Source organism: Hakea prostrata, chromosome 6 (assembly GCF_041222555.1).
Source record: "Hakea prostrata isolate BN-2017 chromosome 6, UWA_Hpros_2, whole genome shotgun sequence".
Classification (NCBI taxonomy): Eukaryota; Viridiplantae; Streptophyta; class Magnoliopsida; order Proteales; family Proteaceae; genus Hakea; species Hakea prostrata.
This window is the reverse complement of record NC_142605.1, coordinates 26,127,025-26,153,499: the sequence shown is the minus strand read 5'-3', so window position 1 is coordinate 26,153,499 and position 26,475 is coordinate 26,127,025. Positions and strand designations below refer to the sequence as shown.

At 36.5% G+C, this 26,475-nt stretch overlaps 3 protein-coding genes across 4 annotated transcripts; all 3 read left to right on the top strand.

The window, feature by feature from the left end:
• Positions 1-2,127: 2,127 nt before the first annotated feature.
• Positions 2,128-4,539, top strand: LOC149012942 (ankyrin repeat-containing protein BDA1-like). The gene is made up of 3 exons (XM_089159534.1): positions 2,128-2,388; positions 2,590-3,295; positions 3,381-4,539. The coding sequence occupies exons 2-3, from the start codon at positions 2,675-2,677 to the stop codon at positions 4,170-4,172; spliced, it is 1,413 nt and encodes a 470-aa protein (XP_089015660.1). The 5' UTR covers positions 2,128-2,388; positions 2,590-2,674; the 3' UTR covers positions 4,173-4,539.
• A 5,742-nt stretch (positions 4,540-10,281) lies between these two features.
• Positions 10,282-12,523, top strand: LOC149012941 (ankyrin repeat-containing protein BDA1-like). The gene is made up of 3 exons (XM_089159450.1): positions 10,282-10,501; positions 10,706-11,415; positions 11,495-12,523. The coding sequence occupies exons 2-3, from the start codon at positions 10,717-10,719 to the stop codon at positions 12,344-12,346; spliced, it is 1,551 nt and encodes a 516-aa protein (XP_089015576.1). The 5' UTR covers positions 10,282-10,501; positions 10,706-10,716; the 3' UTR covers positions 12,347-12,523.
• Positions 12,524-19,951: 7,428 nt separating this feature from the next.
• LOC149012940 (ankyrin repeat-containing protein BDA1-like) lies at positions 19,952-22,197 on the top strand. 2 transcript variants are annotated; one of them, XM_089160268.1, is made up of 3 exons: positions 19,952-20,113; positions 20,336-21,045; positions 21,136-22,197. In XM_089160268.1, exons 2-3 carry the CDS (start codon positions 20,425-20,427, stop codon positions 21,913-21,915), a joined length of 1,401 nt encoding a protein of 466 aa, XP_089016394.1. In that variant the 5' UTR covers positions 19,952-20,113; positions 20,336-20,424; the 3' UTR covers positions 21,916-22,197. The 2 variants fall into 2 exon arrangements, with proteins under 2 accessions (XP_089016394.1, XP_089016393.1); XM_089160267.1 differs by having other exon boundaries at positions 19,952-20,128.
• Positions 22,198-26,475: the final 4,278 nt, after the last annotated feature.

Genomic DNA, 26,475 nt, shown 5'->3' with positions numbered 1-26,475 from the left:
TCTCTCAGCCCCAGTTGGTTCTAGCAGATCTTCTTGAAGTCTTCTTCCCTACAGGGAACTATACCACAACATATTTCAAGAACCTTGCAAAGGTTGGTTTCCCCTTTTCCACCCAGATATGAACAAATTTTGTTTGACTTCATTTATCTGCAATTATGAGACCCGTCTTGCATATGGTAATAATCAAGTATGGACACAGGACGAAGTGATTGCATCTGTTGGGCCTGAGATCTGCAATAGAGATAGCTCTACAGCAATGGATCCCATTGTAGTACCTTGTTAATGAAGCCAAATGACGATAGTAGGTTATGTGTTGTTCATCTTTTTAGTTGAGAAAGCCGAAGATTTTGGGTGCCAACTACTACTAGGGACTACATCCATTACATCTACTATGAAATGGATATAGGTTCCAAGAATTAAATCCATGTCAAGGTATTTGGAATTGACAGTGGACAAGGATACTTCAAAGTGTGAAAAATGTGCTGTTGATTTTTGACATTCCAAGTCGAAATCAACCCCCGCGGCGGTTTTTGGTAGGAGAAGCTAAATTCCAATGCAACCTTGTATTTTGATCTTCCTGCCGAGGATTGATTCAGTCTTGAAAAGTTATTGTAGAAACAGAGTGTCAATAACCAACAGCATTTCCTTTTTAGCATAAGTGAACTGGTGAGATTCCTTTTGTTTCTAGTGTACTTTATCTCATATACATTTTGTGACTTGAGTTAGCTTTCTTTCTTTGTAGTGGACAGCTTTAAATATAGTTTTTTCCTCCTTATATGCATGGTCTAATATCTGGTGTAAAAATGAATGATTCAGCAACATTGGTTTTCAATTTGATTTTACATTAGCTGGTAAACCGGCAGACTTCATGGCAAATAGCCAAAATTACGAACACCTTTAACATGGCTTTTGGTGGTCTTCTCTGATGAAGAACAACTGGCAAAATCATCTAAGATAATATTTGTATACAATAACTTAATGAGTGGGCAAAGTATGGAAGAGAATTCTGAGCAACTAGTATAGGGAGCACATACTAATAAAGAATGACGAAATGGTACTAGCGTCAATGAAAAGTTTCTACATTTGCACCTCTTACAATGAGAGCTAATTGGTGAAACAAACACCAAGAAATCACATACAACAATCGAAACAAATCAATACAACACAGAAATTTAAGTGGTTTACACACCAATGCGATGCGTTACGTTCATGAGCGAATAATAAGAAATTTTCCAATGCATCTAAGATTACCGTGGAGATCTATCACCAATTGCCATGACATTACAAACAAAAATCCCCAAATATCACAATGGCTCTACAAGAGAGTTTGAGTCGAATAACAGGGTCAACCCATCTAATTGGATTGTATTGTACCTGCGAGTTGGAGATCAAGCCGATCGATTCACACCCTTGAATTCATCGAATCTGAATTCTGCACCTGTAGGGTTAGAAGATTATGCTCCCCTCATACCTCTTAACCACGTATTGTATGAAAAGATGAATCCCCTTCTTAAATATGTGATGAAAGGGTTTGAGGGGAGCACACTTGTCACCTCACGAGGATAGAGGATCCCATCTCTAATTACCTTTGCCATACGTTTGTGATTCAAGTCTCCCGTCAATAATATATTAACATAAAAGTAGCCGTGTTCAGCTTAAATCACCACTTGCTTTAGCACATACATAATTATTTGAGCGTAAGAGTGGTGATGTCACCTAAAGGCTAATCAATTCTATACCCACCCATGATTATTTTAATCATAAATAATTATTGAAAATAATGCTTTTCAAGCTTGATTCTCTCTTTTGATATTTATTTCAGTTCATATCTGGATATAATCTTCATGAACATGAGTTGTTGGAATCTCATATGCTGCAAGTTTGAAAAAGCTAGTTTTGCCTTCCACCAATAAAGTAAAAGAGAAAGCTAGTTTTGCCCATCTTCATGTCCTTCCTCGTCTTTGTTATCTGAAACCCAATTTAATGGAAGAATAGTATAACTGGGTGAACTTTTCTTTATTCTCCTAAAAGACACCACTTTGGGTTTGCTTGGAGACTGCACTAAACACTTACCGAAGTAATGGCCTCATAACTGGTGTTTTTGCTATATATGTGTTTAAACCAAGAGGTCCTTTTCAAACATAGATCACAATCAGGAGGAAGGGTGTTTCAGAGACCAGTGTAAGGAGTGACCTGGAGAGCTTTGGGCAAATTCGGTGTCAAAAGTTTCTGTATGAATAGAGTCCAGAAGGACAATTTTCCTACGTAGTCTTGTTCCAATAATTTTTACTGAGAAATAGTTTTGAAACCTTGACCTCAAGCCAGTAGACGTGAGAGTTTGCTTAACCATTTTCTGGTTTGTTCTACCTTATAGCAAGTATTGAAAAGGTAAGCTTTGTATTCATCACTTCTCTTCCACTTTCAGTTTAAGGAAGGGATGTATATATGCTTCTTCCACTCTGGGTACTTGTCTTTCTTATTTTCTCATTTATGGGGTAAGAGAATTGGTACACTTCAGTGTTATCTATGGAGTGTTAGTATGAGCAACTGCGGGTCACAGCTTCTAACTCTTGCTTTTATCTGCCATAGGTACAGAAGCATGCCAAACCCAGAAACCTGCCTTTCTTGAAGGGTTGTTTCCTGATCACCATCACAGCATAGAAAATTTTATATAATGGATCCAAGACTGATCGAAGTAGCTAATAATGGAGATATAAATGCATTGTATGCATTGATAGGAGAGAAGCCTTTCATCCTTGAAGAGGTTGAAAAGATTCCATTCGTTAACACTCCTTTACATTTGGCTGTTTTATCTGATAAGGTTTGCATGGTGGAAGAAATTAAAAATTTGAAGCCTTCCTTCACCTTCAAGCTGAACCAAGATGGATTTAGCCCCTTGCATCAAGCTTCAATGTCTGGGAAACTAGAGATTCTGAGGGTGCTCATGAGAAAAGAAAGTGGACCTTGCCGAAAGAAAGTAAAGAAATCCATGAATGTTGATGGTGATCTTTGTATCCTGAAAGGGAGAGAGAAGAGGACTCCTCTTCACTGTGCAGCTATTTCAGGACAGACTGACATTTTAGAAGAATTACTCTCTTGCTGCTCAGAATCAATTGGAGCTTTGACAGTTCGGAAGGAGAGTGTGCTTCATTTGGCTGTGAAACATGAACAGGTCGACGCCTTTAGAACATTGGTTAGTTGGCTTCGAAAGCAATGGCACCATGAGATTCTAACTTGGAAAGACCAGGAAGGCAACACAGTTTTGCATCTTGCTGCCTCAACAGGACAATATGAGGTATTACAACTGTGTAAACTCCAATTCCCTTGCTTATACCTTAAAAAGAAATCTGACATCATTTGATTATGTTTACATTTTACAGATAGTCAAGGAACTAGTACAGAGTAGTCTCCTTGTTAGAAAAGTTGTCTGCGTAAATGAGAGGAACAAGGCTGGGTTGACAGCATTGGATCTGGCAGTGAATCTTCCTAGCAGCAATCCAAACAAAGAACAAACTAAAAATCTTTTATCCAGTGCAGGAGCTAAGAAAGCTGAAGAGATTGGGTGCCAAGTAGCAGTAAAATGCATATCAGCACTGGAAATTTCATCTGATTCAAGAATCAAATGTCTCGCAAAGTATTTCAAGATGAACGTGGACGTGGACATTCCAAGTGATGCCCGTAACGCTCTATTGGTGATAGTTGTTCTAATAGCCACAGCTACTTATCAAACTGGAGTAAGTCCCCCAGGTGGGTATTGGCAGGAAGACAAAATATCCGAGGTCACACCCAACTGCACATCAAAATGTATCTATGACCATTTTGCAGGACAAGCCGTCTGGTCTACAGTGGCCCCAATTACATACAACTTGGTCATGCTTTTTAATTTTGCTGGGTTTATGCTGTCTTCACTGCTTGCTTACAATCTCACTGTAGGATATCCTCTTCGAGGTCCCCTGCTACTAGCTCTAGTCTTTATGTTGCTTACGTATTCATGGTCTACTCCAATCTTTTACAATGGTTCAGCTAATCATGTTGATTATCTCTGGCAAGCTAGTAATTTGATGTTATGGCTTCCAGTTGGTTTCATAATAATCATCTGGGCTATTACATCAAATTGGATGAGGCAGTTCTGGTTGAAGTTTTTGCTATTTACTGGTTTTGTGAAGCAGTAACTGAATGTTATATATTCCATATTTACTTCTGAGCATCTTCTGAGTTTGGAAATTAATAGATAGAGATGATATGTAATCAGTTTGGGGAGAATGTATTTGTGATCGGGAACTGCCATATTACTATTGATGATTGAGTTTTTCAAATCACTTTTCTTCGCAACAAATAAGAATCATAGAGTAACCAAACCTTATTGAGCCCAGAAGTAATTGTTAAGTGCTGAAAAAGAAGAAAAAAAACCCAAAGGGCAAAGTATTGCACCAATCTACTATGAAAAGAAGAAGATCGAGTACAAGTTTTCCTCTCAAATTGAAAGTACAATCACTGGAACAGAATAAAGAATAAGGATAACTCACAAGAAACTAAATCAAAAACACCACACACAAACATAGATCTCACAAAATCTCCTTGTTTTGAATATATCTCAAGTTATAGTAATGATTTCAAGGGTATCCTAAAATCCTTGCTTAGGAGTTATATGGCAATTATTCTGACACACTAATTCTATGACATTTGTCCAACTTAGCATAGAAGTTGCTAAAATCATACAAGGTAAATTGGTCTAAAAATAGTGTGTTGGTTCAACAAAAGTGTGCTGACGTGGTCGTTTGGCACACAATTTATGTGCCAACAAGAAGCTCCAAATTTGGAGTTTCTTGGGCACCGAAGCACTTCTAGTAGAAAATGAAGGGCACAAGAGAGAAGCTGAAGGTGAATCAGGGTATTGATGTCATTTTCCCATGTTATTTTCAAAAGCCTTATAACAACACATTTATGTCTCTCTCGACTCTGCTCTTGACTCTCTCTTGACTCTCTCGTGACTCACTCGTATATGTTGTCTCTCTCGTCTCTCTCAAGCCCTAAGCAAGCTAAGATTCACCTCTCTGCAATCGAAGCCCTCTCTCTACAACTAAAGTCGAAGCCCTCTCTTTGTGCAAGCGAACCCCTCTAACTACAACATATCTCTTTGCAACCGAAGTCGAAGCCCTTTTTCTGCAACTGAAGCCAAAGCCCTCTCTCTGCAACCGAAGCAGCAATTTCGGGTTCTTTTGTGATCATTTTAGGGTTTCCATTTCTTCATCTTCCATCAGCGAGTCTCTGGTGTCCAGTTCTTCATCTTCATTCACCTGCAATTGGATGTATTTTCCACCTATTTATCTCATGTTTGTGGATTTTTTTTTTAATTATTTATTTTGTTTATGGTTTATTTGTAAATGTATCTCCTCCTGTTGTCTTTACCAAGCAGTGGTTGCAACTTCTCATTTTATAACTAATGTTTGAAAGAGCAAGTTATTGGAGGTCTTAAAACAATTAGAACTACAGCTATTTGATTGGTCATTCTCATGGTATCCATGGTCTTGCATTGATTTATATTGTTCTTTAAAAATGTGATCTTATTTATAAATAATCTAATAGCTCTCAATTTTGAGAAATTTTCTTACTCTCCAAGAAGTTTGGCTGATCAAATAGTCTAATTTAGCATGCGACTGCTTTTGTTATGTAGAGCAGAAAACCAGCTTTCTAATAAATCCAGAGTCTGATTTTCATTGAAGGAGTTATGCTTCTATCAGACAATATTTGGTGAGCACGCTTAATAAGAGAAAAGAGAAAAGAAGAGAAAGGAGAGGAGATAAAGAGAAACAATGTGAATCATTAAAACATGTAACCTTGGGAGTATTTTACCAATTGTTGGAGGTCCCACTCCCTTCACTAGGTATAAAAACACATTAGGTAATACAAAATTAAGAAAATGATAAGCGAGAAAAGATCCAGTTGCAACTATACTTCTGTGGTTAGTTGCACAACTGTATCTTTCTTGATGATGGATGGTCAAATCTATTCAATGTAGATCAAAATATTTATGAAGGATCTAAAAGAAAAGAGATACCAATACTGTTCATAGTGTTGTTCATGGGAACGGGGTGACAACCCATATTTGTTTTGCATGGGAATGGATGATGTTGTGGTTTTTCGAGAGGAGGAATAGGATTGCTTAGTTTATATTTGTCAATGCAAGGTTAGTGGTAAGATCCATACTTCTTAGTGGAGAGTTCATGGGTTCGGTCCTTGTGGACGACAAAGCTCTCTCCTGAGGATGTAATCGAGGTGTGCCCAAACTATCTTGGATGAAACTCAAATACCAAAAAAAAAAAAAAATTGTTGTTTCATTTTAATAGTCTTTGGCATTTTTTGATTTCAGATTAGGAAATTAGGCTTGGTACTTATTTTGAAGTTCCTCCTTTGTTTGTTTCCTTGTAGCTATATTTAGTTTATGTTGTTATTTGGTTTTTATTTTGTGAAGATTAGGCTAACCTCTGCATCAGAGGCGGAGCTATTAAGGGGCTGAGACCCAAAAACAGTGGCGGACCTACAGTGGAGCATGCCCCCCCCCCCGAATCTTTTTTAAATTTTTTATTAATTCCTTAATTTTTTTGATTTTTATATTAATTGCCTTTCATTATTTGGCCCCCAATATTGAGAACAATTTTTAAAAGGTAAAATAATTGGTATAAATGTCATTTCTAATTAAAAACTAACTCCTCAATCCCTATTTATTCTCCCATTTCTTCTCTCTCATGTTTTCTTCCTATTTACATGGGTTAAAGGAAATTTTTAAAAAAAAAAAATCATATTAAGTATTTAAAATGGCATTCCTATTTAGAAACAAACTCCTCAATCCTTATTTAGTCTCTTCTCTCTCATATTTTTTTTCCTATTTATTTTCTTCCCTTTCTTTCTTCTTATTTATTCTTTCTTTTCCTTTCTATAAGTGTGGGTTAAAGAAATTTGGAAAAAAATCTTCTCCACAATTAGGTATTCTTTCTCAATTTATTTATTGTTTATTTTTTTCTCATTTTTTTATTATTCTTTTTAATTAATTTTATATTATCTGTTTACTTATTTATTCTGCAATTTTTGTTATTTGATTTTATATTGTGAATAAAATGTCTAATAAGGTAAAACTACCATTAGTTTGCATCTCTTAATTTTTTTTTAAAAAAAAATCAAAATTAGTTTGCATCTCCTGCCAAAAAAAAAATTTGGTCTGCATATAACTTTCTAGGGTTAGAATTATGTGTTTTTTGTTTTATGTATTGTATAAATTTCTAGGGTTATGGGACCCCCAATAGGTTTTATAAGAGCTCATACAATATGTGTAGCGGAAAAGCATTAGTGCTTCCCCAACGGAAAGGTTATCTGGACTTTCATTCTTCGTCCCTCCATTGTTGAATCCTGGGTCCGCCCCTGCTCGGAAAAAAAAAAATCATCTTTGTGCACAGTTGTCTGTTGTGCACAGCAGTGCACATAGATGTCAAACAATAGGCTAAAATTTAAAACATGATTTCAAATTTAAAAAATCTAAAATAGGCTTGTAATTTTTTACTTTTTTAGCATATTGTTTGGCATCTATGTACATTGGTGTACACAGCATAAGATGTTTCCCCATAGACCCCCCTCCCCTTTTTTTTTTTTAATTCACCTTTGATTTCCCTTAGTGAGAGCCGGCCACATGCCCCCTCCCCAACTTCCGATTCCCTTTCCCTTTTGATTTTACTAATAGCTATTTAAATCTTGTTAGAATTTCAATAATTGAATTTATTAGATCTAATCATAATTATTGGATTTTTTTTACTTACTTTATGAAATTAACTGTTTCATTCATGATTTTCTTTTTCTTTTTTGCGACCTTCTTTCGTTCATGATTTTTTTAAAGCATTAAATGGTAACAAATATATTCATATAATTTTAGTCCTTATGCTTTATTTTAACATGTTTTTTATAATTTACTTATAATTGTGTTATCTATATTTTAGTCTTCCTATTAAGTTATCTAAAATTTTAATGTAGAATCCACATTAAAATATAATTTTAGTCCTTATGCTTCATTTTAACATGAGTCCCGTATAGGTCAACATAATATTTATGGTGAAAATGCGTTAATGCTCATCCAACGGAAGAGGTGATCCAGACTCATTATTCACCCCCTTTCCATCCCCCCAATTTTCAGTCTTGACTCCGCCCCTGCTCTAAATAGGCCTACAATAGAATCTTTATTACTTGCAGGCAAGTATTTGGGCTGATAAGGACTCGTTTTCAGTTTTGGGAAATTTTGGCAAGTGGAATCATCTACCATTCTTCTTGGACATTTTATTTGATTGTTTGTTTTGGGCATCTATTATTCTTCTAATTTGTAACACATCTTGCATTTCTTTAATGTAGTCTTTGATCAAATGTGACTGTATATGGTGATGGCAGCGTGAGGTCATTTTCTATCCATCACAGTGGCTCTTTAACTCCTAAAAATGCCAAAGTCCTAGTTGCAGCCCACAGAATTGAAGCAATACTACTGATGTTCTCTACTTTTGTTTGAGTTTTGATGGATAACGCTTTCTAGGTTGTTAAGCAATACTACTTTAGTTTTATACTCTTCTCCTTCATCTTCTTCTTGTTTTCCTCTTTCGCTTTTGTTCTATAGCAGCACCACACAACCCCACCATGAAGAAAAAATCAAAAACACAGAAAACCCTAGGGCGTCGTCAACGAAGATGTACAATTCCCAACCCTGCAATTTGGGCTGGAATGTTGACATTCATCGGTGGACTTCCAATTTAGGCTAGAAATAAAGTGGGTTCGGCCCCAGTGCCCCCACTTACATAAAGATCTGTCAAAGGAGAGACCATTCCAAACTCCATTATTCTTAGATGCAGATTAGAAATAAAGTGAATTTGGTCCGAGTCTGGATTGTCTCTTCGACAGCTATTCAGGAATTAATTTCCATTTGTGGTTGTAATGCCGTGGAAGGAGCACAGAGTATTTTCTGTTAGGGAAGATGACAAGTGTTTGGGCTGCTAAGGACTCGTTTCCAGTTTTAAAAAAATTTTTAGTTTTGTAACCATCTTGCATTTCTTTTATTATTGTCTTGATCAAATGTGGACTGTATATTAATATTGTGATGGGCGGCGTGAAGTCATTAATTCTATTCATCAAAGTGGCTATTTAACTCCTTAAAAATGTCTAAGTCTTAGTTGCAGGCTTGCAGCCCACAGAATTGGAGCAATACATACTACTTCAGTTCTCTATTCTTCTTCTTGTTTTTCTCTTTTGATTTTGTTCCCTAGCTGCATCAAAAACACAAAAAACCCTAAAAGTCATCGTCAACGAGGATATACAATTCCCAGCCCCCTGCAATTTGGTCTGGGATATTGAGATTCATCCGTGAACTTGTCAAAGGAGAGACCCTTCTAAACGGAACTCCATTATTGTTAGCTGTACATCAGAAATAAAGTGGACTAGGTTGATCTGGATGGTCTCTCTCGACAGCTATTGACCATGACCATGAGGTAGTCAACTTGATTAATTAGGAGATGGGATTTGTTTTTCTTTTTCTTTTTTAATGTGTAGATCCTACATAATTTTTGATTGTACCGCAAAGAGATGATCCACACTAATTGGGCTCCATTAACATACAGATCTGGCAAAAGTAGGGGTGTAAATGGATAATCGGAATTCGCTCTCGAATTTGCATTCGCATCAGTTTAGCGGTATCCAAATTCGTCCGATTGCTAATAGGATGCGAACATGGTATACTTGCTTGATGAAAAAATTCACAAAACACTCAGATTTGTGTGAAATCCTGCTTGATTGTCATAAACAATGTTATACCCGTAAAAAATGAAGTAAGACCTACAGTTTTATGTTGAAGATCAAACGAAAATATGCAAAAATCAACAATATCTCGACAATATCTCGCAATCTTGAATTTCAGCAAGGGTTTTGGTTCGCCTTTCACCGAAATGGCCCAAATTCACTGAATTTTGGCTAAAGGTTGTACCATGAGTAAAAGTAAAACGTTAGTTTTGCCCATTTAGATGCCCTTCCTCATCATTTACATCTTAAACCCAAAATAATGGAGGAATACTATCATTGTTTTTTTCTTTTTTTGGTAAAAGGAATGCTATCATTGATTGAGTTTTTCTTTATTCCTAGGACTTGCCTGGATACTACACCAAACCCTTGTTGAAGTAATAGTCTCATGACTTATTTTTTCCTATATATATGTTCTAAACTAAGAAGCCCTTTTCAAATTAATATAGATCACAATCAGGAAGAAGGGTGTTTCAGAGACCCGTGTAAGGAGTAACTTGGAGAGCTTTGTCTGAATTCGTTGCCACAAGTTTCTGTATTAATCTATAAGGGCAATTTTCCTTTATAGTCTCTAACCCCACGATTTTTATTGAGAGATTGTTTTGAAACCTTGACCTCAAGCTAGACGGGAGAGTTTGCTTCACCATTTTCCAGTTTGTTCTACATCATAGCAAGTACTGAGAAGGTAAGCTTTGTATTCATCATTTATGTTCCACTTTCAGTTCAAGGGAAGGGATATATGCTTCTTCCACCATGGGCACTTAATCTTTCTTTGTTTTCTCATTTATGGAGTAAGATAGATGGTATACCTAGTGTTATATATATTTTATAGTGTTAGTATGAGCAACTGCAAGTATCAGCCTTTAACTCTTGCATTTATTTGCCACAGGGGGTAAAAGCATGCCAAACCTGGAAACCTGCTTTCTTGAAGAGTTGCTTCCTGATCACCACCATCACATCATCGAGAAAACAAATATGATGGATCCAAGACTGATTAAAGTGGCTAATAATGGAGATATAGATGGATTATATGCATTGATTGGAGATAAACCTTTCATCCTCGAAGAGGTTGAAAAGATTCCATTTGTTAACACTCCTTTACATTTGGCTGTTTTATCTGATAAAGTCTGTATGGTGGAAGAACTTAAACATTTGAAGCCTTCTTTCACCTTGAAGCTGAACCAAGATGGATTTAGCCCCTTGCACCAAGCTTCAATGTTTGGGAAACTAGAGATTGTGAGGGTGCTCTTGAGAAAAGAAGGCATACCATGGCAAAAGAAAGTAAACAAAGCCATGAATGTTGATGGTGATCTTTGTATCCTGAAAGGGAGAGAGAAGAGGATTCCTCTTCATTGTGCAGCTATTTCAGGACAGATTGATGTTTTGGAAGAATTACTCTCTTGCTGCCCAGAATCCATTGAAGCTTTGACAGTTAGGAAGGAGAGTGTCCTTCATTTGGCTGCTAAATTTGAAAAGGTCGAAGCCTTTCGGATATTGGTGGTTTGGCTTCGAAAGCAATGGCACCATGAGATTCTACTTTGGAAAGACCTAGAAGGCAACACAGCTTTGCATCTTGCTGCCTCAACTGGACAACATGAGGTATACTTCTCTTATTCCCTTGCTTAATTATATCTTAAAAAGAAATCTGACATTATTTGATTATGTTTACATTTTACAGATAGTCGAGGTACTAGTACAGAGTAGTCTCCTTGTTAAAAATGTCGTCCACGTAAATGAGATTAACGAGGCTGGGCTAACAGCATTGGATCTGGTAATGAATCTTCCAAGTAGCAACCCAGACAAGGAAAAAACAATAACTCTTCTATCCAAAGCAGGAGCTAAGAAAGCTGAAGACATTAAGGGTGAAGTAGCAGTAAAGTGCATTAATCATCAGGAAATTGAATCTTGTTCACAAATCAAATTTCTCTCAAAGAATTTCAAGCTGAAAGTGGGCACGTACGTTCCAACCGTTAGTTCAAGAATCAAAATTCTCTTCAAGTATTTCAAGCTGAGTGTGGACACGGACATTCCAAGTGATGCCCGTAATGCGCTGTTGGTGATAGTTGTTCTAATTGCCACAGCTACTTATCAAACTGGAGTAAGTCCCCCAGGTGGGTATTGGCAGGAAGATAAAGCAGCCGAGAAGAACTGCACATCAAACTCTTGCAAACAACACTTTGCAGGACAAGCCATCTGGTCTACAGTGGCCCCAACTACATACAACTGGGTCATGTATTTCAATTTGGCTGGGTTCATGTTATCTTCGTTGCTTTCTTACAATCTCACCATAGGATATCCTCTTCGAGGTCCCCTGCTCCTAGCTCTAGTCTTTATGTTGCTTACATATACATGGTCTACTCCAATCTTTACTAATGGTTCAGCTAAGCGTCCTGATTCCACCTTGGGAACTAAAAAAATGATGTTATGGTTTCCAGTTACTTTGATGTTGATCATGTGGGCTATTACATCAAATTGGATGAGGCAGGTCCGGTTGAAGGTTTTGCTATTCACTGGTTTTCTGAAGCCGTAACTGAATGTAATATATTCCATGAGTTTGGAAATTAATAGCTAGAGCCTAGAAGATGATATGTAATCAGTTTGTGGAGAATGTATTTGTGATCAGAAACTTCCGTTTCTATTGATGATAAAGCTTGTTTAGTCACTTTCTTTACGTACAATAAATAAGAATCATACAGTAGCCAACCATTTCCAGACAAAAAGTTACTGCAAAGTTCTGTCAAAAGAGAGACTATCCCAAGCTCCATTATTGATAGATGTAGATCGATTAATCATTTGTGAGAAATCTTTCTTTTGGTTTTGTCTTTTTCCTCCATTAATTTCTCTGGGGAATTGTCGCTAGGAATTCTTGGCCTTGAAGAGGAAGGGCCTAAAAGAACCTTGAGAGCATGGCTTGAAACCACTTTGGGAGAAGGAGCTCGACACCAATTGAGGTGATTGGATCAGGAGATGCATGATTGTCGCTCAACATGATGTGAGAAATGTGAAGAAATGTGAACATCGATGCTTCAATAAAAAATTTATTCTCAAGTGGATAGAGTGGTATTCGTCATCAATTTGAGTTTGGGTTCTTGCTTGATGCCTGGCCCATCGGAGAATTGCAGTGTTACCACATATATTTCCTTTTCGATTTCTGAACTTTTTTAGGCTGTATGGTCTCGTGTTTAACGTGATGTTCCAGATACTCCAAGTAAAAAACTCTATTTAAATCTAATCCACCAACTCAGCCGCCGGAAGACAACTGAAATTTTTAGGTGCTTCTGCCCGGATGAATATTATTAAATTTTAATTTTTTTTTTGGTAGAAGGTATTAATTTTCATTATCATGATTGAATTACTTTGACTAGCATCTGATTTTTAACTCATGAACAAAACAAAATTTTGGTCTTAATGGCACCAGGGAAATTTGAAACTTTGACCCGTCAGTTTTTTGTCATCGTCAACTAATCATAGTGATTGAGGCCGACAAACTAATACTATGCTAGAAGCACATCCACCCACTTAGTTATTAAGCATTGCTCTTTGCCAACCGAGATAATCCCGCTGGGGGATTTTACTTGAATAGCATGTCCAATGTGGTAATGCCTATGGTGCACACTATTGGTTGCAAGCTATGTGAATTTCACTAAATTTTAACCACTCAAAAAACCATGTGCACATATAATCAACTTAAATGATAAAAATAAAATAAAAAATAAAAAAATAAAATATTTTTCTTAAACCATATGAACAGCTAGGATTTGATATAATCCATGTAGTGTGCATCTAATGGTGCACACCACAGGCACCATTAGGTCAGGCTCATTACCCCAACAAGATCCTAATTAATGGAATACTTGATTAATTCAAAATTTTAAGTCTTTTTGGTGAAATGGCAATTTAAATAGCCTTGTAAAGAGAAGGTGTTCACGTTGAATTTTTTTGTGTGGCACAAGGGTCACATTGATTTTCATTTCATGAGTGAGAAAAAGAATCCCAATTCAAGGAAAGTGCCCCTTAGGCCATGCGCAACCAAGTTTTCTCTATCTCTAAGGCAACTCGAGGTCAACTATGAAATGGTGAAGAGAGCAAGCTTCTCGATAACTAGTTTTTCTGCAAATACCTTTGAAATGTAAGAGTGTCAACGGGCTGAATATGGTCATGTTAGTCTAAACTCAAAATTTTTTATGTTTTGAGCGCACACACATACGCACAAAAAAAAGGTCTAAACTCAAAATCTACACTCAAATTTTTTGATGTTTTGAGCACAAGCACACCCATAAAAAAAGTCTAAACTCAAAATCTACCATAGGGATCTATGGTCCTCGACCCTTCTAAGTTGTTGTTAATTCTATACTTTGAAACCTGAAACTAATAAATATATAGAGTAGGTTCTTTCGTACCTAAATTGTACAGCATTTGCATGGTTTTTCGCTCCAATTTCATACCGAAACCGTATCGCATTGTTTTTCAAGTACCGTTTTGCATACCGTACCGTACAAAATTTGATACAATACGGGTTTCTATTTACGATATTGAAAATCAATATGGTACCAAATTACTGATACCATACCGATTAACACCCTTATGCTAGTATTTCATACATGTAAAAAGGGCTAGAGGGGAATCAATAACGACATTTCAAGAAATTGAGGGATCACGAGCCTTGGCCCTAGGGAAGCTCCACAATTGTACAGAACTATTTAAACATATTTTTCATTTTCATAATTTGACCTAAAGAGTATTAAACATATAAAATTTTATTTTTAATTAAAAAAAGAATTATACTATTGATTTATTTTAAAACAACAAGAATGAGAATGAAAATGAAAAATTTTCAGCCCCACCTTAAGTTATCCCCTAAAATTAATGTCATCCCTTGAGTTATTCAATTTACTAGACTTACTAGACCTCTATAGGAGGAAAATATATCAATAACATATCCTGCTGACACAAAATCAGAGTTAATGGGTAATGTAAACAAGTTAAACATTTTAAAAATACAAGAATACCCTTGAACAAATAACCTTATGCTTGACTGTTCTTCATAGTCCTCTACTGTTTGCAACACTAATATTGTTCTATTATTGCATTTTCATGATTTGTATTTTAGAATGATTTTTTTTTCCCATCTTATTTCCTTAGAATTAGGGGATAATACTAAACTCAACAAGTAAAAATTACTGAGACTACGGTGTTAATAATAAAGAGTTTGATTCATAAATTGGATAACTCAAGTGGTGGCATTAAATTGGGGGTAATGGATGGTGACGCTGAAATTTTCCCAATGAAAATTGAAAGAAAAGGAGCTGAGAAGTGCTCGTTAAGCTCAATTTGACGCCTTCTTGGCTAAGGGCTTAGCAGTGGGAGAAGGAAACGGTAAAATCTAATGGTATTAGTGGCCAAATGTTCTACAGAGTGTGGCTCAGGAGCTAACTTCCACTGTTCCCACCACTACCTTCTCCTTCAATCCTAACCCAAACTCCACCCCTCTTTTTGTGAGAGGATACCCTTCTCCAGGTAAGATAGTAAAATCTCTCACTACCTCTGTGTTTACACTCTAATATCATACACTTAGCTGAGCACCAAAAGTTTTTTTTTTTTTTTTTTTTGTATTTCTCATAGAGAAGAATAGATCAAGTACTTGTGGGTCTAGTCAAATATGGAAAGTTAGAGCTAATCAAGTCTATGATACAGTAGTAAGTGTAAAGCATCAAATGCGTAGCAGTTATTATAGAGTTGAGAATCAACATTTACCATAATCTCACAAACATTTACCATAATCCTTAACTAGAATTCCCTATAACATCTCTATTCCTGATGACTTGCAGAACTTCCATGCCATCTTATGTGTAAGTTTGGATTGAATGTGCTATGATTTTCCTCATAGAACCTTGCCTTCCACATCTGTTTAATTGTTTTCATGTCTTCATATTGTTTTGTTAATTATTTTTCTTTCTCTTTTTGGACACTTGATGTGTTAATATATGAAACCTATGCTGATGATCCAACACAATACCGTCTTGCAACATTTTTTCACAACATTAATGTCGATGATCAGTCTTGTTGTGCTTTTCTTGCAAATCAAAGTTTATGAAGATATGACAAAAGAACCCACAATTCCACTCCCATTGGGCCTGAGATGTGCAATAGAGATGGCTCTACAGCAATGGATTTCATTGTGGTATATCTTGTGAATGAAGCCAAATGACGATTGTAGGTTATCTGTTGTTCATCTTTTTAGTTGAGAAAGCCGAAGACTTTGGGTGCCAACTTCTAGTAGGGACTACATCCATTGCATCTGTAAAAAATGGATATCTATTCCAAGAATTAAATCCATATCAAAGTATTTAGAATTGACAGTAGACAAGAATACTTCAAATGAAGTGTGTAAAATGTGCTATTGATTTTTAACATTTAAACTGCCACAGCAACTTTTCAAGCAGGAATCAACCCCCACAGTGGTTTCAAAATCTCCGAGAAAAGCCTTAACTTGCCATGCTTGTTTTTTTCTTTTCTTTTTTTTCTTGTTGTTGCCAAAAACTACCGCGAGGATTGGTTCCGGCTTGAAAATGATTGTGGAAATCAGAGAGAGTCAATAACCAACAGCATTACCTTTTCAGAATAAAGTGAACTGGTGTGATTCCTCTTGTTTCTAGCGTCATATCATCTACATTTTGTGACTTGAGTTCGCTTTTCTTTGTAAAGGACAGCTTTAAATATAGTTTCTTTCCTCAAATGCGTTCAATGTCAGGTTTAGAAATAGATGATCCAGCAACATTGGTGAGATTCCTTTTGTTTCTAGTGTTCTCTCATATAAATTTTGTGACCTGAGTTAGCTTTTCTTTGTAAAGGACAGCTTTAACTATAGTTTCTTTCCTCATATAGGTCTAATGTCAGGCGTAGAAATGGATGATCCAGCAACATTGGTTTTCATTTTGATTCCACATTTGTTACTTAACTGGCAGATTTCATGGGCAAAGAGCCAAAATTACGAATCCTTTAACAAGGCTTTCCGCGGTCTACTTTGTTGAAGATATAACATGCTATAAACAGTAACTTAACGAGTAGGTAAGTATAGAAGAGGATTCTAAGCAACTAGCACAGGAGCACACCAATAAAGAATGACAAAATGGTACTACATACTCTTTGAGAAAATGCAAAGTTTCTACATTTGCAGCTTGTATGGTGACAAAGAGCTCATTATTTAATTGAACACTAAGAAATCACGAACAAAAACGAAAACAAATCAATACAACACAAAATTTAAAGTGGTTCACATACCAATGTGATGTATTACATATGTTTATAAGTGAAGAAGAACTTTTACTAATTTTGGAAGATTATAGTGGAGATCTATAATCAATTGCCAGGACAGAGTGACAAAACTCTCATAAAAAACCCTAAGACGAAAATTTAAATCTCACAGTGACTCTATAAGAGAATATATATATTTAGAGTTTCAACCAGGTAATCGAAATGACCCATCAGGTTGGGTTGTACCATTTCCCTATCGAGTCAAAGATCGAGCCAATCACTTCAGATACCTAAGTTCCCTTCAAATCCTTTACTTGCAAGGGTAAAGGATTATACTCCCCTCACACCTCTCTACCACATATTTAAGAGGAGATTTCGTCTCTAAGTACTGGACAATGTAGATTAAGGTTCTTTTTTGTATCAATTCTCATTATCTATTATGCCTATTTAAAAAAATAAGTACAATAATTCATTAATGGTCAATAATGAAAAATGATTTGGTAAATTTTGTCGAAAATAAATTATGAATGAAGAATAATTTTGGTGTCAAAATAAAAAATTGTTAGGAAATGATAGTAAGTGAAAAAAAAAGAGGGAGAAAGTATGACTTTTATAAATAAAAAAATGTATTGACTATTTCGCCCTCATCTTAACTATAAAATTTTAAGTAAACTGTTATTCCCAGATTGACACTGAGAGGGGGGGTGAATCAATGTCTTCAAAAATTCACTTCAATGTGAAGCTTCTTTAATCTCGAAACAAGATTAATTAGAACTTTCTCGTAGCTATCAACTGCACAAGGACACGTCCACCACACACCACAATGTGGCTGGGTCTACCAGACAGTGTACCACCACTCTACAATCAAGGCACTCCAATATGTGCAACAAAGAAAAATAAACCAAAAACGCAATGCACCAAAGTTTACGTGGTTCGGCCAAATTGCCTACATCCACGGAGTAATACCTTACCTAGGGTTTCGTATATTACTCAATACACTCCTAGATATTTTGACTGCTACAACAGTCCAGGAACACCAATCCCTGCTTTAGTCTAAAATGCAATTCAGACAAGGGCACCAACCCCAACCCCCTCGACAAGCTCCAACTTGCTAGGTCACAATGTAAACCAATAATTCAAGTTCCCCTAATTACATTCATGATCTAGGTTCTTCATCATTAAACATAACCTAGAGAATAATAGACAATAACTTGTGAATACAGGTTACCTCAACTTTGTGTAAGATGCATGGTAACAATACTTGTTTCTCTTGGGTTATGGGCCCACCACGCTTCCGCTGCACTTTTCAGACAAGTTAACAACAGCCCTTTATCTTTCTTGAAAGCAAGTAACTACAACCATGTTCCCTTCTTTTCTTCTGCTGCTTCTTCTTCCTTCTCTTTCACTTTCTTTCTTGTTCAGCAAAACAAAAGACTTCTTATTCCCAAGCTTCAGATCTCCAAAGCCAACCAACGTCTTCTGGTTCGACCTCCACGCTCTTCCCAAGCTCCTCAAAACGTCCTCTCTCTTCAGCTGGAGTTTGCTCTCCTTTTATAGATTAATTTAACTCAGAATTTGAATCAAACTCAGAGTTCCAATCTGACTTAAACAAGGAGTGTTTTAACGTACAAATCGGACTAACTTTGAGATCTCCAATACACAATCTCACCGTTGGATTTGAAGATCAAGAAGTCGTGAAGCTCTCCTCCAAAAATCTGCTCAATAGGACACTGGATGACCATCCGATGAAGAGGTTGATCAAAACTGGACTCAGAGTTTGAATCAAACTCAGAGTTCCTATCTGACTTAAACAAGGAGTGTTTTGACGTACAAATCGGACTAACTTAAAGATCTCCAATGAACAATCCCACCGTTGGATTTGAAGATCAAGAAGTCGTGAAGCTTTCCTCCAAAAATCGGCTCAATCGAACACTGGATGATCATCCGATGAAGAGGTTGATCAAAACTGGACAGAGACCCTCAAAAACGGTATTCTTGAGTTTTCTTTATTTGAATTGGATTCTTTCTCTCGGAACCTTTTTGTGTGTTGCTGTAACATATCAAAGCCCACTTAAGTTGCCAACAATGACAACACCTTCATTTTAGGCCAATGGAACAACATAAACTTACGCATTAATGAAGAGAATGAAATTCTCACCATAATCCATAAAAATAAAACTAATAATAAATATCAAACATTTTAAAATAATAAAAAATTCTTATAATTGAGAATGATAATTGATACCAAAAAGAGCCTAAGGTAGATCTCACTCTTTAATATGTGAAAAAGATGTAAGGGGAGCACAATTGTGTACCCTTGCGGTTAATAGATCCCAACTCAAATTCCCTTTCCATGCATTTCACATTTGTAATTCAAGTCTTCAGTCAATAATATTTTATACATAATAGTACGAATGTTCGACTTCAATCACCACTTGTAAGTTGCATACATAATTATGTGAACGTAAGTGTGAGAATACTGGTGATGTCACATAAAGGTTAGATAATTGTGTCACACCCATGACTAATTTGTTCATAAATAATTATTGCAAATAATACTTTTTTAAACTCTCTTTTGATAAATTTTTGCACTTGATATAATCTTCATGAACACGAGTGGTTAGGATCCAATATGCTCACAGTTTGAAAAAGATAGTTTTGCCTTCTATATATCATACACGTAAAAGTCAAAAGCTAGTTTTGTCCATTTTGATGCACTCACCATCGGTATCAAACCCAAAATAATGGATGAATTCTATCATTAAGTGAGCTTTTTCTTTATTCCCATAAAAGATACCACTAGAGTTTGTCGGGAGACTACTCCAAACCCTTGTTGAAGTAATAGTCTCATGACTTGTTTTTGCTATATATGTGTTTACACCAAGAAGCCCTTTACAAACTAACATAGATCACAACCAGGAAGAAGGGTGTTTTGGAGACCAGTGTAAGAAGTGACTTGGAGAGCTTTGTCTGAATTCAGTGCCAAAAGTTTCTGTGTGAATAGAGTAATCCATAAGGACAATTTTCTGTTCTATACATTATAGCAAGTATTGAGAAGGTAAGCTTTGTATTCATCTCTTATGTTCCACTTTCAGTTTGAGGGAAGGGATATATGCTTCTTCCACCATGGGTACTTAATCTTTCTTTGTTTTCTCATTTATGGGGTAAGAGAAATGGTACACCTAGTGCTATATATTTTTTATAGAGTGTTAGTATGAGCAACTGCTAGTATCAGCCTTTAACTCTTTGCTTTTATTTGCCATAGGGGGTATAAAAGCATGCCAAACCTGGAAACCTGCCTTTCTTGAAGAGTTGCTTCCTGATCACCATCACAGCATCGAGAAAACATACATAATGGATCCAAGACTGATTGAAGTGGCTAATAAAGGAAATATAGATGGATTATACGCATTGATTGGAGAGAACCCTTTCATCCTTGAAGAGGTTGAAAAGATTCCATTTGTTAATACTCCTTTACATTTGGCTGTTTCGTCTGATAAAGTTTGTATGGTGGAAGAACTTAAAAATCTGAAGCCTTCTTTCACCTTGAAGCTGAATCAAGATGGATTTAGCCCCTTGCACCAAGCTTCAATGTTTGGGAAACTAGAGATTGTGAGGGTGCTCTTGAGAAAAGAAAGCAGACCATGCCAAAAGAAAGTAAACAAAGCCATGGATGTGGATGGTGATCTTTGTATCCTGAAAGGGAGAGAGAAGAAGATTCCTCTTCACTGTGCAGCTATTTCAGGACAGATTGATGTTTTGGAAGAATTACTCTCTTGTTGCCCAGAATCCATTGAAGCTCTGACAACTAGAAAGGAGACTGTTCTTCATTTGGCTGTGAAACATAAAAAGGTCGAAGCCTTTGGGATATTGGTGGATTGGCTTCGGAAGAAATGGCACCACGAGATTCTACCTTGGAAAGACCAAGAAGGCAACACAGCTTTGCATCTTGCTGCCTCAACTGGACAATATGAGGTATACTACTCTTTGTAAACCCTAATTCCCTTGCTTAATTATATCTTAAAAAGAATTCTGACATTATTAGATTATGTTTACATTTTGCAGATAGTTAAGGTACTAGTACAGAGAAATCTCCTTTTTAAAAATGCTGTCCATGTAAATGAGATCAACGAGGCTCATTTAACAGCATTTGATCTGGTAATGAATCTTCCTAGTAGCAATCCAGACAAGGAGAAAATAAGGAATCTTTTATCCAGTGCAGGAGCTAAGAAAGCTGAAGAGATTGGGTGCCAAGTACCAGTAAAGTGCAATCATCTGGAAATTTTACCTGATTCAAGAATCAAATGTCTCTCAAAGTATTTCAAGTTGTATGTGGACATGGATGTTCCAAGTGATGCCCGAAACGCGCTGTTGGTGATAGTTGTTCTAATTTCCACAGCTACTTATCAGACTGGAGTAAGCCCCCCAGGTGGGTATTGGCAGGAAGATAAAAAAACAGTGGACAGCTGCACATCAAACTGCAAATATGAACACTTTGCAGGACAACCCATCTGGTCTACGGTGGCCCCAACTACATACAACTTGGTCATGCTTTTCAATTTTGCTGGGTTCATGTTATCTTCATTGCTTTCTTACAATCTCACCGTAGGATATCCTCTTCGAGGTCCCCTGCTTCTAGCTCTAGTCTTTATGTTGCTTACATATTCATGGTCTACTCCAATCTTTTATAATGGTTCAGCTTATCGTGCTGATTATGTCTGGGTAGCTACTAATTTGATGTTATGGCTTCCAGTTGGCTTCATAATGATCATCTGGGCTATTACATCAAATTGGATGTGGCAGGTCTGGTTGAAGTTTTTGCTATTCACTGGTTTTCGGAAGTAGTAACTGAATGTAATATATTCCATATTTACTTTTGAGCATCTTCAGAGTTTGGAAATAGCTAAAGATGATATGTAATCAGTTTGTGGGGAATGTATTTGTGATCAGGAAATAGCTAAAGATGATATGTAATCAGTTTGTGGGGAATGTATTTGTGATCAGGAAATATCTAAAGATGATATGTAATCAGTTTGTGGGGAATGTATTTGTGATCAGAAACTACCATTGCTATTGATGACAGAGCTTTGTCTAATCACTTTTTTCACATCAAATAAGAATCATAGAGTAACCAACCCTTATTACCAAAAAAAAAAAAAAAAAGTAACCAACCCTATCCAGCCCAGAAGTTACTGCAAAGTTCTGTCAAAACTCAAAAGAGAGACTATCCCAAACTCCATTACTGATGATGGATGCAGATCGATTAACCATTTGTGAGGAATCTTTCTTTTGGTTTTGTCTTTTTTCCCATTAACTTTTCTGGGGAATTGTCGATAGGAATGCTTGGCCTTGAAGAGGAAGGGCCTAAAAGAAGCCTGAGAGTATGGCTTGAAACCACTTTAGGAGAAGGAGCTCGACACCAGGAGATGCATGATTTTCGCTCAACATGACGTGAGAAAGATGAACATTGATGCTTCAATAAAAATTGATTCTCAAGTGGATAGAGTGAGATTCGTCATCAGATTGAGTTTGGGTTTTTGCTTGATGCCTAGCCATCGGAGATTGCAGTGTTACGGTGTTACCGCATATATTTCAGTTTCGATTTAGTAATTTCTTTTAAGCTGTAAGGTCTCACATTTAACGTGATTTTTCAGAGAGTGCAGGTAAAAAATCTCTTCTTATATCTAATCCACCAAGTCAACCGCCCGAAGACGGCTGAAATATTTTAGCAAAATACGCTTCCGAGATGAATAATCTTCTGAGTTTTTTACACGACACCTATTCTTATTGGGATCAAATTAGTACCTTTCACTTTCAGCTGTAAATTACATGGCATTTACTTTTGAAGGTATAAGTTATTCATAGTTAATTTTTATTATTAAATAGCTGATAAAATTACTTAAATATTATTTTTATTTAAATTATTTAAAATTTAAATTTCAAATTATTTAAATACCCTCTAGGTAGTGAATGACATAATTATGTTTCATTTATAAGGGTGTCAATTGCGTATCAAAACCGTTTAACCGTATTGAATTGCGCCATCTAAAACCGTACAGTACTGTGTCGTTCAAAATTGTATCGTACCGAAACCGAATTTCTTCGGTATGGTTCCGGTTTTAGGTGCTCATATCGTTGGTATTTACTGAAACCGTACTGAATTAGTATCATACTAAATTAAGGAATATAAATATAATTTTACAATTAAAACATTTTACCTTTATCCTATCACTGATTCCCTTTTATAGTTTTTCGTTTCATTCTTCACTCATCTTCTTAAATTTACTTATTTTGTCTTTGTTTTATATTAATTTATATCGTTTATTTGATCCTAATTTCATTAGGATTTTAATGAACTAATAACAAAAGTGTCATGAGGTTCCTTCGTAAATAAATTGTACCGCATTAGATATAGTGTTTAAATCGTTTTTCTGTACCGATTTAATACCAAAACCGTATCAAACCATTTTTGCAAATACTGAAACCATACCGTACGTACCATGTAAATTCGGTATGGTACATTTCTATTTTCAGTATTCAAAGTTGATATCATATCGAAACCATACTAAAACCATATCGATTGACACCCTTACCCATCTATTCGTTTTACATACCTAATTCTTAAGTAGATGAAGAGATTCTCTATTCATCTATATACTACCTACACCTCCCCTAAAATCGCCCACTGACACAGCTACCGAAAACCACCGCCTCCCTTCTATGTCGACCAGGAGTCCGGATCTGCGACCCCCTCGGGGAGCATTTTCCACCCCAAGAAAAGATATACAAGGTGGGAAACAATCAGGGGGGTGGGTGAGGGGATTTTTTCTGGAAATATTTTTGCATAATCATGGATGGTGGCCACCAATTTTGTGGTTGTCAAGGAATCGTGGTATGGACAGCCTTTGTGCTCCCCGACGGGTGATGATCCGGATGAGTTCAAATCGATCGACGAGCAAATAATAGGGGGGGGGGGGGGGCGGTATCTTGGGTCGAAGCCGACATACATTTATTGGTGTAATAATTGCCCATTTTCTCTCTTTACTGTTGTAATTAACGCAGTATCAGTAAAGAATTTGTGGTGGAAGCTGCTTCTGACGTTGGATGGCAAGCTTGGATTCACAGAATTTTCAAACATAAAAAGTTGAACACTTGATGAATCATGTATCGTCAGTAATCCAGCAGTAAATTATTAACCCTCAATCGCAAAAGACGATCAAAGACGGAAATCTTATAGCTAACCTAATAGCACGACATGATTACCATGAACAAAGGAAAGAGCTTAGAAGAAACTTTCCAGATCGCAACTAATCTAAGGTGCGAAGCACCCAATTGACCTTAGGTATTCATAGCAGTTCACCAATTCGAAGTCCAAAACCTAATTTGAGAAATTTTAAACAGCTCAAGTCACTGAGAAAGGCAAACAGAAGCTATGGCACTGCCGCACTGGCCGGTTCCTTTCTCACTAGTTCATCTTTTCTTCTCCCTCAATGTTTCAGTTCCAAATCTCTCATTTTGCCCGTTCCATCTCTCATTCTCGGTTTACCTACTGAATGAGTTAAAGTGGGAGGAGACATAGTTGAGATGGGGTGGAAAAAGATGAGTTGTAGTGGGAGGAGACACGGTGGAGATGGATTGCAGAGGGAGGAGTACCCGTGGAGAAAGAGAGAGGGAGGTTGATTTGGTAATTTTAATTTTCAAAGGGTATTTGGATAATATCATCCACTAAATGAGTTAAACCGGACTAAGGACATTTAAGTCATCTAGTGAGTGAGCCTGGAGGCAATAAGGTCATTTTAAGACTTAAGAAAAATTTGAATAATTTGTATTTTAAATAAATTAAATGGAATAAGGGCATTTAGGTCATTTTTTATCCATCACTCAAAAAAAAACTTGACTATGGTGACTTGTAATTTTCAAGTGAATGCCATAAAATTTATATTATAATAGTAGCTGGTCATTAATTCCATATAAACAACTCCAATATTTTTTGTATTAATTTTCTTTCTCATGATTGATTTACCTAGACTTGGTTGTGATTTTTAACTTAGAAAGAAAACAAAATTTGTCGGACATGCTCTGAGGGGAGGGGGAAGATGTGGTAGTGACTAGGGATGGAGGTTTGAACCTCATGATTTCCTTAGACTCATTGTCTCTACGTGGGAGGCTATCATCGCCAATGTTCAGTGTGTCAGCGATATATCTTAGACATACGGTGATATATCGCTATGTCGCTGGGGGGAGACACAATACCCCCCAGCGATATGATATAAACAATAAATCGGTGATATATCACCAACAGTTGATTTTTTGGGGCAAAAATATCAATTCTCACAGCCCGAGTCACTGCTCCTCCGATGCTACAACAATAAACACGGAATTAGTTAGATCAAACAATTTCAACAGATTCTTCACCAAGTTTCTTAAGCTCCTATTATCCCAACGGTCACCAAATTCCGGTCTACGATTTGCGGATTCATAGTCTTTGTTTTCAGATCTACTAAGCCTCAAACATATTTGAATGTACAAGCAGTAACTCCACAAAAGAATTGAAGAAGAATAAGAAGCTAGAAATGAAATGAAACACCAGGAAGAAAAAGAAAATTCGAAATGAGAGAGAGAGAGAGAGAGAGTGAGTAAAACTCTTCTCACTCGTCTGACAATCACCGGCGTCATTATTTCTTTCTCCTCAAAAAATTGCTTGACATATCAATTTGTGTCATCGCGTCGATAGTGTTGCCAAGCACCGACACAACAACACATATCGACATGTCAAACCTTGGTCACCACTGTGTTACAAACACATCGATCCACTCACTTAGTTATAAAATGTTGTTGTTTGTCAACTAAGATAACCCCTCAGGAGATTTTACTTGGATAGTGCGTCTAATGTGGTAGTGCCTGTGGTGCGCACCATTAGTTGCATGCCATGTAGATCTCAATAAATTTTAACAGCTCAAAACACCATATGCACATATAATCAACTTAAGTTAAAAACGAAAAAGAAAAAAAAACAAAAGTTTTATTAAAATGGTCTAATTCATTTGAGCAGCTACGATTTAATATAATTCACGCAGCACGCATCCAACGGTACATTCCATAGACACCATCAAGTTAGGTGCACTACTCAAACAAGATCCTAATGAGATAGTTAAATAATTATTCAAACTCTATCTATTTATAATCCTAATTTAACTAAATTAGCACGAGGATGCCGGGGTGACTTGCCCAACCCTACCCGCCCTGTCAGGAATGGCTATATACTTATATTAGTACCCAACCCTGTCAGTTGGGTTAAAAGGTCAGGCCAGATTCTGGACGGGTTTGGGTTTTATGGACACACCCCAAAAAATAGCCGGATATAGCGGGTTAAACCGTCAAACCCAATTTGCCGCCAACCTCAGA

Bases quoted from the DNA above. Each gene is read 5' to 3' on its own strand.
- LOC149012940 (XM_089160268.1), top strand. From the start codon at position 20,425: ATGGATCCAAGACTGATTGAAGTGGCTAATAAAGGAAATATAGATGGA. The intron at 21,046-21,135 runs GTATACTACTCT...TACATTTTGCAG, and splicing joins CCTCAACTGGACAATATGAG to ATAGTTAAGGTACTAGTACA.
- LOC149012942 (XM_089159534.1), top strand. From the start codon at position 2,675: ATGGATCCAAGACTGATCGAAGTAGCTAATAATGGAGATATAAATGCA. The intron at 3,296-3,380 runs GTATTACAACTG...TACATTTTACAG, and splicing joins CCTCAACAGGACAATATGAG to ATAGTCAAGGAACTAGTACA.
- LOC149012941 (XM_089159450.1), top strand. From the start codon at position 10,717: ATGCCAAACCTGGAAACCTGCTTTCTTGAAGAGTTGCTTCCTGATCAC. The intron at 11,416-11,494 runs GTATACTTCTCT...TACATTTTACAG, and splicing joins CCTCAACTGGACAACATGAG to ATAGTCGAGGTACTAGTACA.